The following is an 11,476-nucleotide window of genomic DNA, read 5'->3' as shown; positions in this document are numbered from 1 at the left end:
GAATTTCTTTTCATTGTTTTCCTTTCCGCTATTAACTTCTTTTAAGTTGTTAGATTCTTTTCATTATTAAATGTTTTCCCCTAATTATTTAAGTAAATATTGTTTTTATTTAAAAAATAGAAAGCATAGAAAAGTATTAAGAACAACATGAAAATCAACCATAAATACGCTTCAAAACAATATGGAGGTGGGGAGTGGGTGGGATGGGGTGGGACTGGCCACGGGTTGATGGTTCTTGGGGCTGTGTGATAGGAACTTTTCTGTTTGATTTTTATATATTCAAAATTATCCATAAGTAGAACAGGTTTTTTAAGTAAAATAGTAAAAATGGTCTTAAAAAATTAACCATATGGCTGGGTGTGGCTCACACCTGTAATCCCAGCACTTTGGGAGGCCAAGGTGGACAGATCACTTGAGCTCAGGAGTTCAAGACCAGCCTGGGCAACAAGGTGAAAGCCCGTCTCTACTGAAAATACAAAAATTATCTGGGTGTGATGGCACACACCTATAGTCCCAGCTACTCAGGAGGCTGAAGCATGAGAATCACTTGAACCCAGGAGATGGAGGTTGCAGTGAGCTGAGATCGTACCACTGCACTCCAGCCTGGTGACAGTGTGAGACTCTCTTAAAAAATAAAATAAAATAAAATAAAATAAAATAAAATAAAATAAAATAAAATAAAATGGTAAAATAAAATAAAAATCAACCATCGTCCCACAACTAAGAGACAATTACAGTTCACATTTTATTTCCCTGGTATTTTCTCTCTGCATACGTGTGTTTATATCTGTACTTTTAAGGAAAAATTGATATCACACTATACATTCACCATGTCAGATCTGCTGTAAGGGCTGGAAACTTGGCATTTTCATACAGAGCCAAAAGTTTGATGTGCTCAAAGAAAACTTTAAGTTAGAAATATTACTCTGGTTTTTATGAATTTTCTAGCAGTTGAGAGAATGGGTTCTTGTAAATACAGTTACTCCTAGTTTTCTTCCTGAAAACCATATGTAAAATATATATATGGTCTTCAAATGGAAGGTTTTTTTGTTTTTTTAGCTGTGCCTCTGTGGGTTGAGTGACTGACTGCAAGGTGGCTCATGGAGAACTGGTGGGTGTGCAACTGCTACTGGAAGATGTTCTGAGTAGCTATCATGTGACCATGGAGGCCCCCCCAAGACAGCAAGCCACACTGGGCAAAAATGCACAGGTATTCTTGGGGAATCGTTTCCATATTGACCAGTACTGTATTGGGCTGAAGGACCTCTCTGCTGGGGAGATGGTCCAGGGAGCCACATGTTCCCATAGCCTCTCTCAGTAGGTCCCAGGACTGTGCCAACACCACCTGGGAGCAACAGTGGAGCAGGGATAGCCACTGCAAAGCATTTTCTAAGTTCCATGATTATGGTCTATCCAACTATTTTAATTTTAAAAATGGGACAAAAGTTGTAGGAGGTCTATTGAAACAAACGAAACAAAAACGCCAACTGAATGCTTTCTTTGTGAGTCACACATCTAGGACTAGAGTTGGAAGGGCCAGAGGCGTCTGATAGAAGCCCCAGGTGGACATCTCAGGCCTGGGCTCTTGTCCTCACACTCAACTACTGGCCTATGGACTCCTGGGCAGTCACTGCCTCCTCTGGATTTATCACTCTGAAGCTCTAAGGTGCAAGAGCCTCTAGCTCTCCTAGCATCATGACTTTAAACAATTTTGCATGTATCCGGGAACCAGGCAGAGACATGTTTGGATGCCAGACAAACTAGCTAGTGTCCCCACTTGAAGACTTTTTCTGTCTGAGCCAAACTTTCTGAGCAATGCCTAAATCCGTCATCTTCATTTTCTTACCTTCCTGCCACCCCTTGCAGCACTACAGTCTGTCTTCCCAATCTTGCTACTGAAACGTGTCTCATCAAGAGATGGTCCTTGTCACTAAATCCCCTGGGTACTTTCAGTCACCTTCCTACCTAACCCCTTGGCAGCATTTGACACACAGTCCTTCTCAAAGCCTTTCTGCCCTTGGCTTCCACAGCATGAGTCTCTCCTGCCTCTCTGACATTGCTGAGCCCTCCTTCTCAGACCCTTCTGTAGGGTCCTCTACCTCTGCCAACCTTAAAATGTTTTTTATAATCTATCCTACCACTGCTACCAGGGCCACATTTTGACTTCCACAGGCCCTAACACTTTTACCTTTGTGGGCTCCTCCCTCTGCCATGAAAAACCATTAAAAGCTATATTTTAACATTGTGCTAGTACAAAGAAAAAGATATTAAAATCATATATTAAAGTATTTTCTTTAGCCTAAAAGGTCTTTTTTTCTGATTAAAAAAAAATAAGGCATTTTGTGAGCCCTAGGCACTGTGCCTCCTTTGCCCAAGCCATTAAGTCAGCCCTGAATGCTACTAATACCACTACTATTATTGCCTACAAGTTGAGGTCTGTTCAGATTGCCTTTGATGTATTCATTTGTTCAGTCCTCACAATAATTCCATGAGATAGGTGGTTTCATTGTTCTCATTTTATAGTTAAGAATACTAAGGCTTAAAAAGATTAAGTAACATGGCCAAAGTCACATGGGTAATGAGGAGACAAGCTCAGACTCCAACCCAACGTTCTGGTTCTAGAGCTCCCTCATCCTCTTCTCTACTAGGTTGCTCTATTCCTCACCCTCTCCCTAGGAAAACCCATCTACTTTAACAACTTTGATGACATTCACATGCCATGATCCAAATCTATATGTCTAGCCCAAATATCAATCCTATCAGACTCACATGTTCAATTGCCTGCTGGATATCTCCACTTATTCCATCTCAGAGACAGCGTGTCCTAAGCTAAGGTCATCTTACGCCCTAAATCTTGCCTCTCCCCCTTAGTCTCTGTCAGTTTACCACTACCTGCCCAGATGGTCAAGCCAAAAACTCTGGGCACCATCTTTGACTTCTGTCCCACACCCCACAACCGGTCACCAAGTTTTACTATCAATTATTTTAATGTCTTTCAAGTTTGTCTTCTTTCTCCATTCCCCCACAGTACCCACTTCTACGAGTCCAAACCATCATCATCCCTGATCACTAGGCTATGATCATGACCTCCAGTTGGATTCCGTACACTTACTCTCACCTCTTTCCAATCCATTCACCAGGGTAATATTTTTAAATGCAAGCCTGATTATGTCACTTCCTTCATTACAACTCTTCAATGGATTCCAGATGCCCTGAGAAAAGTCCAAATGCTTTCATCAGCCCCTCGTGACTTGACTCCTGCCAATAGTTCTACCCTCAGTGTCCTTCGATTTGTCAAATGTACCATGCTCTCCTCTGTACTTCTCCCAAGCTGGTCCCTCTAGTGGAAAACTTCCCTCTCCTTCCTTTTTCTGCTTCATCACCTGATTAACTCTTATCCTTACTTAGTTATCCTTCAGATTTCCACTTCAAAACCACTCTCTTTAGGAAGCTTTTTCTGATCATCCACCCTTACCCCCGATGCTTCTCTGTGCCAATTAGAGTGCTTCTGGTGCAAGTAACAGGTTGTCCCATTAGCTATAACTTAAATTAGGGAAGCATATTAATTCTCCATAATAAGAAGTCTAGAAGGAGACAGTTCAGGTTGGTGTAGCCCCTCAACAGTGACTTCAAGGACTCAGCTGCTGTGTAGCTGTGTCGGCAAACATCTCCCTCATTTTTGTAAGATAAAAACAGGAGCAAAAAAGCTTTCTCCTTGGAGATCTATCTTTTTATCAAGGAGGGGAATATTTTCTAAAAGCCCCCCAGTAGATTTTCCTTGTGTCTTTTTGGCTAAACTGAGTAACAAGTCCACTTCAGGCCAATTGTAGAAAAAGAAGTGGTTTTATATGTGCCATCTACATTGCCACAACATAGTTAGATCTTCACCCAGTGTGATCATTTGCAAAGTTGGGTATAGACCAAATTGTGCCAAGATCAAAAAACATGCTGGGTCCTCAGGTCCTTCTGTTTGCCATTTTTTGGCCCTGTCTGTGATGGATTACCATCTTTTCCTGACATTCCCCACCATCCTCCACCTTGTTATTTATCTTGGTTCCTGTTCCTTCTTTTGTCTTTTAAATTAAAGCACGTAGGTAGAAAAGACTTCTCATCATATGAACATATAAACAAACAAGTTTGCTTTAAAATTATTATTTAATTAATTTTATTTCATGTGTTTTTATTTAGGAGTATTTAGCTGTTCATAGACAATAGGAAGCAGCAGAATTTATACTGCCCTGAGAGTCAGGACTCCTGAATTCCTGACCCAGTTATGCCACAAGTTTTTTGATCTCACTAGGCCTCAGTCTCCAAAGCTCCAAAGTAAAGGTGATGAATTGGCTCAGGGCTTTTAAAATTGTAGTCCAAGAAGCCCTGGGGTTCCTAAGAGACACCTTGGGGCTTCTTGAGCTGGGGGTGGGGTGCAATTACATGGCCTCCAGGCTGTCCCCTTCATGTCACCATGCTTGTCCTTGGTCCGTTGAATATTTGGGCCAGTGCATAAGAGTTCATTTGATGAAAGAGCTCTGAGAATAAAATGAAATCTGGAAATCCATGCACTAGCTGATTGTTGGGGAGGCAGGCTATAAGACTGAGGAGTTACCAGCAATCTACAGGAACTCACTCTCCCCTGGGTCTTGCTTATCAATTCTTCCTTGGACAATTTGACCAACGCTCTTCCTGGCAGGCAGGCTTTTCCTTATGTATGTTAATACCACTGCTCTAGGATCCAATTATACCAGGTTGTTCTTCCTGTTTCTAGCCAGGAAACTTGAGTGTCTCGGGTGCTGTCACCTAAATGCTCTTTAAGCCTCTTTTTACCATAACATCATGGGATTTGCCATCCTGGTCTGCCAAGAAGAGCTCCTTTTTCTGTGACTGAGACACTGTGGACAGGCAGTGGGCCTGAATCTGGTCCTCATTTTGTTCCTCACTCTGGGTGACCTTGGCCCTCAGACTGCTGGCTGCAGGACAGCAGGACAAACAAGGACCTGAATACCTTGTTTCCTCTACGTCCTGCAGGGTTCATAGCAGCCCCTCCACAATTATTTACTTAAGGAAAGCACCAATGAATAAATGAAGAAATCATAATTTTAAAGTAATCTTTCTTATTGAATGATAAATTCTAATTAAGAGAAATGTTTCCTGCCTAACTTCTAAAAGATGAGAAGAAACAGGAGGTAGGATAAACTTAAATTTCCATGTCTTTACCCATAAGATGGGTAAAATCCTCAAAGGAAAGTTACTTCATGGCTCCACCATGATGGGAACCTTTAATCTCAGGTGTATTGAAGAGTACTTTCCAGAATGCAGAGGGAAAACACAAAAGACTCAGTTTTTCAAAGGTGGATAAAATGTTAGTATGCAAGTAAGAGAGTTTTCAAAATGAATGGTTCCAGACCCAAGCAGAAAGCTGCAGTTGATACATTCCTATCCTTTCCATAAACTGTTCATGAAGGATGGTCAACCTCCCTCAACTCTACATGTGCTGTAGGCCTGTAAACCATTCCTCCTGGGGAAAAAGTTAAGTCTCCAAAGACTTTGTTTTGCACAAGGTGCATGTAAAATGTTAGCCTGTGTTGGTTCATGATCAATAAAGAAGGATTTCCATAATGCTTTCAGCCAGATTTTTCCAAAGTGCCAGGATTCAGAAGTCAGTTCCGAAACAGCCCAAAGGTCTCCAAGTTGCTGGAGGGCCCGTGCGATGCGGTGATGTCCCTTGCTTTGCTGAGATCATTTCTGATACTGTGGAAGCAGCTGGAAGTGCTAAAGGAGCACTGGGGCCGACTCAAGCTGTAAGGCCAGGATATCAACTCTGTCTCTCTCCACAAACAGTTTTCAGAGCTCTACGAGTGAGTGTTGCTGAGGCTGAAATTCATGGCCATGACTAGAACCTTGGGGATGGCAGATTCCTGCCCCTTTATCTGAGGGTGAGATTTGGTCCATGAATCCTAACATGACTCATTAGACCCATGGGCTGAGTCTCTGAGTGCTTGTGGCATTGCAGCCAGAGATATACAGATGGCACATGGGGCACAGGTCTGGGGAATGGGAGGCATACTAGCAGCTGCAGGCCCTGGCTCAAATGACGTAGCTGGCTGGGAAGGGGTGTTGCTTCTGCCTTGTGTCTGTTAACAAACATTTACTAAGCACCCCCATACACCCTGGGCCTTACCAAGCTTAAGAATGTTTGCTTTAGGCCGGCGTGGTGGCTCACGGCTGTAATCCCAGCACTTTGGGAGGTTGAGGCGGGTGGATTACCTGAGGTCAGAAGTTTGAGACCAGCCTGGCCAACATGGTGAAACCCTGTCTCTACTGAAAATACAAAAAATTAGCCGGGTGTGATGGTGGGTACCTGTAATCCTAGCTACCCGGGAGGCTGAGGCAGGAGAATGGTTTGAACCCAGGAGGCAGAGGTTGCAGTGAGCTGAGATCGAACCATTGCATTCCAGCCCGGGCAACAAGAATGAAACTCTTTCTCAAAAAACAGAAACAAACAACAACAGAAAGTTCACTTTGGTATAGCCATATTGTTTATCTTGTGAAATTATTATAGTCAGTGTCCCTGATAACTAGAAAATGTGAAGACTTGTCAATATTTTGAAGAGTGAGGACTGAGATTGTATGCACCCAATGGGAAAAAAGCCTCACGGTTTCACGTGGCTAAGAAATGATAACTGTGGTGAATTTAGATGTTGATATATCTGTGAATGGGTTAGGATACTGATGATAGGAAAGATAAAATGAATAAAAATAATTATCAAAGAATTAAAATGAGAAAAAATATGTTTGCTAATTTCTGTCTTTCTTCTTTAATAGAACTGACATTCTCTACCCCAGCATGAAAGCTATAGCTAGGCAGATGGGGAAAGAAGATGAATTTAAAGGATTTATAGTAAATAATCAGTCTGTTCTTCCCCCCAGTGGAGCCTCAGAAATTGAAATAAAAACTCACCAGGTATGCAGGATATATTTTAAATTTGCCTTTGAAAATGTCCTTTATGGCATTAGCATGAAAACTACAGACATACCCAAATGGTATTTTTTCTAAGAAGCTAAGTGTAAATTGCAGGGTTACAAATCATTGAATGGGCTGGAGGGAGGGCAGGACTAAGTATTTAAAGGCATGTGGGGCTTTGATGAAGCAAATTACTACCCTTAATGTCCCTGTTCTATAAGTTTGGATTTTTATCATTTTGATTTTCCTCAAATTGATGTGTACCTTCGTAAGAATGATGATAGAAAACATAACCACTGTCTTAAGCATAAAATTTAGCATGCAGGTAGCCACATGGAAATAAAATATTTTTAAAAGCTCCCTGTAATTGTTTTTCTGAGAATAAGAAAATGACCACTCGATATGTGTAAGATGATCTGTGTGGAGAAGTTGTTTTCTTGAGTCTTTGTTCAGCTTGGTCCTGGGACTCAAGCTTTCTGTGGCTGGGCTTATTGTACCAGGCAAGCAAAGCCTCGACTGTTTGGTTGTCAATGCAGAGATGCCCATCCACTGAGCAACAAAGAGAAGTCAGCCCCTGTCAGGCCCCAGTGCCAAGCTCACTGCTTACCCTTCTAAGCCCTATTCCTTTCCAGCACCTGGGGGCCTTCAACAGGGAGAAACATGCACTCTGCAAGTGTAATAGATTGAGTAAGGGCTCACAGTTTTTGGAATACTTTTCCGTTGGTCCTACATGGAGTTTTAAATCTTGTGAAATCTTCCTTGGTATCTAAATCAAGTTTTATACCTGAGGGCTTCTTCTTTTTTTTTTTTTTTTTTTTTTGAGATGGAGGCCTGCTCTGTTGCTCAGGCCTCCTGAGCAGGAGGAGGTGCAGTGGCACGATCTCGGCTCACTGCAACCTCCGCCTCTCAGGTTCAATTCTCCTGCCTCAGCCTCCCAAGTAGCTGGGATTATAGGTGCCCAGCTAATTTTTTTATTTTTAGTAGAGATGGGGTTTCACCATCTTGGCTAGGCTGGTCTTGAATTCCTGACCTTGTGATCCACCCGCCTCGGCCTCCCAAACTCCTGACCTCGTGATCTAACCGCCTCAGCCTCCCAAAGTACTGGGATTACAGGCGTGAGATATCGCGCCCAGCTGAGAGCTTCTCTTATAATGAGAACTCACCAAATCCTAGCCACATTTAGAGACTCCAAAAGACATGAGGTCACCCCAGGTATTGAACACTTTGCAATTTAGCAAAACTTGGTTTGAAAAAAGATTATATTTTATCAATGAGGATGTGAACCAGGAAGAACAGGTGTTGTTCTCCAGAGAGGTACATCTGTGCCCCTAGAAGCACTTGGGAGACCTAGAAGGGAAGCGTTCCTTCTTTCTTGGGAGAGTGGCTGAAGGGCAGGCCCTAGCTCAAAGCCCTTCTGCAGGAATGTGACACGGGACCCAAAATATAAGCTGAATGTAGAGAGTGACCCTCAACCTATGCTTACTCTAGCTTCAAAAACTTCTGGAAAATTTTGAAATTCATATGATCCAAGAGGTACTAAGAAAAGTTAACAGAGAGATGACACTGCTTTTATCAGAAAAGTCCAAGAAGGAGTGTTCTCTCCCTATAGGTAAAGTACATTTATTTTGTTACTTCACAAAATAATTTCCTAATTATGAAAGCAATTCATGTATTGACATTTGTTGTAAAAACAAGCAAAAACCAAAAAATCAGTGCAATGCCCAGAAAATGATATAAAAATGACTTTTTACACCTTGACCCTGTGCAATGAAAGGGCAAGCCTCTCCCCAGCTGGACGTCTGTAAATGCTGCCAGAGAGCTGAGTGTGGCTGAGCTCTAGTTATAGAACTTGCAACAAGACACAAAGCACTTTGGTATATTTCTTTCCCTGTACAAAGCCTTTTTAAAAAAAAAAAAAATAGAAAACATAGTTTCAACTGTACTGATTAACTCGTAACTGAAATAAAGTTGAAATGAAGGGAAAACCCAAAGCCTTTCTTATTTGTAACATACATAAGTTATGATGTGTCAAATTCGTAAATTTAGGGTGTGAAGGCAATCAATGGTTTCCTTCCATCTGAGGCCCAAACTTGAGGCCACTGCATGGGCATGTGACGCGCAGGATGCAGAGGGGCACTTGGGGTTTCATGTTCTGTGGTCACCGTCCTGAAACTTTTAATGGTTTAACTTTGAATTTGTTCAAAGTTACAATTCCAGGTACCTAAGGTGGGCAGGAGGCTTGTCCTCACTGAGCTACCCGTTGAACACATGGTGTTGTTACCAGCCTGGGACCCCTGAGATGCTGCTGGGTGCACACGCCTGACCTTGACCCTCCCCGCACCCAGAGGGGAGGGGAACCTTGGCACCGGGAGGGTCAAGGTCAGGCCTGTACACCCAGCAGCATCTCAGGGGTCTTAGGCTGGCAGCACTGCCATGTGTTCAATGGGTAGCTCAGTGAGGGCAAGCGTCCTGCCCACCTTGGGTACCTAGAATCTCCCAGGACAGAGGTTGCAGTACTCTTGGGGGTTACCTTTCCACGGTGGATTGGGGTGGTGGGAAGGGGAGATGCCTGACTCAACTTCTCATCCCCAGGCAGGGCCTAGTGCCTCAGTCTGGTAACTGGTGGGTCATGCATATTCACGCACTGAGTCACAGGCGGGGCCACTGGATGCTTATGGGGGTCTCACTTGCCCTGCACGTATTCCCATGACCAAGAGATTGCAACGTTAAAAGCGAATAAAAACACCATGACAGGTGAAGAGAGAGACTGCAGAAGAAAGGGCAAAGGTTTATCTTTTAATATCTGTGTGACACTTTTTCCTGCTTTTTGAACAAGAGGTCCTACATTTTTATTTTGCACCAGGCCCCTGCATTATGTAGCTAGTCCTGTCTGAACTATAATATCTATTCCTAACTTTGAATATTCTGTAGGAAATTCATAACCTTTGAGCTAGGGAGGAGTTGTCTGACTACGAACTTAAATTAGGTTTTCCTTTTGAGACAAAGTCCACAGACATTGTAATGTTAATTAATAACCTCTGTCCTCACCTAAGATATAGTCATTTTATTAGTGCTTCGAGTAACTGAATTCTGTAAACAGGGCACTGTGCAATGAAAGTGCGAGCCCCTCCCCAGCTGGGTGTCTCTAATGCCACCAGAGAGCTGAGTGTGGTTGAGCTCTAGTTACAGAACATTCAACAAGACACAAAGCGCCTGTTGTTTGTGCTGTGTTTGCTGCATCCAGGCGGCTCCCTTCCGATTCCTTGGAGAAAATCTACAAGCCTGCAGCAGGTGCAACCATCTGCACATGTTGGAGCCATGGTTCCTATGAGACACCCGGGGTGAGGGGCTGTGGGGAAGCATCCTTGCTTTGTGGTTGTGCTGCCGTGTGCAGGGTGCCTGTCAGCTGTGCTTGCAAAAGGGCCTTCAATGCAGTGGGGGGGAGGCAGAGGGGAGGGGTAGAGTTATTTTTAACAGTGGCAAGGTTGATATTACAAAGCCTCACCTTGGATGGAGTGCGCTGGCCAATTCTAAACTCTTGTTTGATTCTATACTTATAAGACTTTTAAACTCCATGCCAGTATCGAAGGGGAAGGGTTGTTGTTTCTGGTTCCATTTTGTTTTGTTTTTTGGTCTGTCAGGCATGACTTGGTGTGGAGACCTGGATCTCCACCTCTACTGAGTTCTCCTAATTCAAGCGATTGAGTCCTCACTGTGTGCCAAGGTGCTTTGGTATACATTTCTTCAGTGTCATCTTCCTGAGACCGCTGTGGGCTTGGTGCCTTCAAAGAAGGCAATAACATATTGGAATCCCCACCTACCTACTGTTTATCTTGGCAGCAAGAAGTAGCCATAGTGAACAGGGCTTCCAAGCAGGGGCCGCCTCTTCACGCAGAGATCACCCTTTGTGGTCAGGGTTAGCTTGGGACTGGAGGTTTCTCCAGAGGAAGTTAGGAATGGAGAGTATTGAGAACCAGGGGGACAGCAAAAGCCCTTATCCTTTTCCTCAGGGTCTTCTCCTTCCCTATAGGCTGACTGACTGTAGTGTTGACATTTACATCTGCCAAAAAGAAACCCTGAGCCAGGTATGGTGGCACACTCCTGGAGCCCAGAAGCACCTGGGAGGCCGAGGCAGGTGGATCACTTGAGCTCAGGAATTTGAGACCAGCCTGAGCAACATGGTAAAACCCTGACTCTACAAAAAATGAAAAAAAATTAGCTGGGTGTGGCGGTGCACACCTGTAGTCCCAGCTACTTGGGATGCTGAGGTGGGAGGATTGCTTGAGCCTGGGATGTTGAGGCTGCAGTGAGCCAAGATTGTGCCACTATACTCCAGCCTGAGTGACAGAGCAAGACTCTGTACAAAAAGAAAAAAAAAAAAAAAAAAAGGAACCCTGGAATACTTCTCTCCCTCTCCCTCTTTCCTTCCCCCTCACCTTGTTTTGGAGCTTGATCATACAGCTTCTGAATGAGTTTCCGGTTTGTCATTGAGCCTCTGAGGATGTGGCATCCAGACCT

At 43.5% G+C, this 11,476-nt stretch overlaps 1 protein-coding gene across 1 annotated transcript in view; it reads left to right on the top strand.

Annotated features, from left to right (window-relative positions):
• Positions 1–181: 181 nt before the first annotated feature.
• LOC104668833 (coiled-coil domain-containing protein 162-like) overlaps positions 182–11,476 on the top strand; it is a 44,372-nt gene continuing 33,077 nt past the window's right edge. The window contains 6 exon segments of the mRNA XM_010371628.2: positions 182–187; positions 1,060–1,082; positions 1,084–1,210; positions 5,623–5,852; positions 6,820–6,958; positions 8,447–8,567. Coding sequence (XP_010369930.2) covers positions 182–187; positions 1,060–1,082; positions 1,084–1,210; positions 5,623–5,852; positions 6,820–6,958; positions 8,447–8,567 — 646 coding nt within the window.

The sequence above is a fragment of the Rhinopithecus roxellana genome, chromosome 4, assembly GCF_007565055.1.
Source record: "Rhinopithecus roxellana isolate Shanxi Qingling chromosome 4, ASM756505v1, whole genome shotgun sequence".
Lineage (NCBI taxonomy): Eukaryota > Metazoa > Chordata > Mammalia > Primates > Cercopithecidae > Rhinopithecus > Rhinopithecus roxellana.
This window is presented reverse-complemented; position numbering and strand designations above follow the sequence as displayed.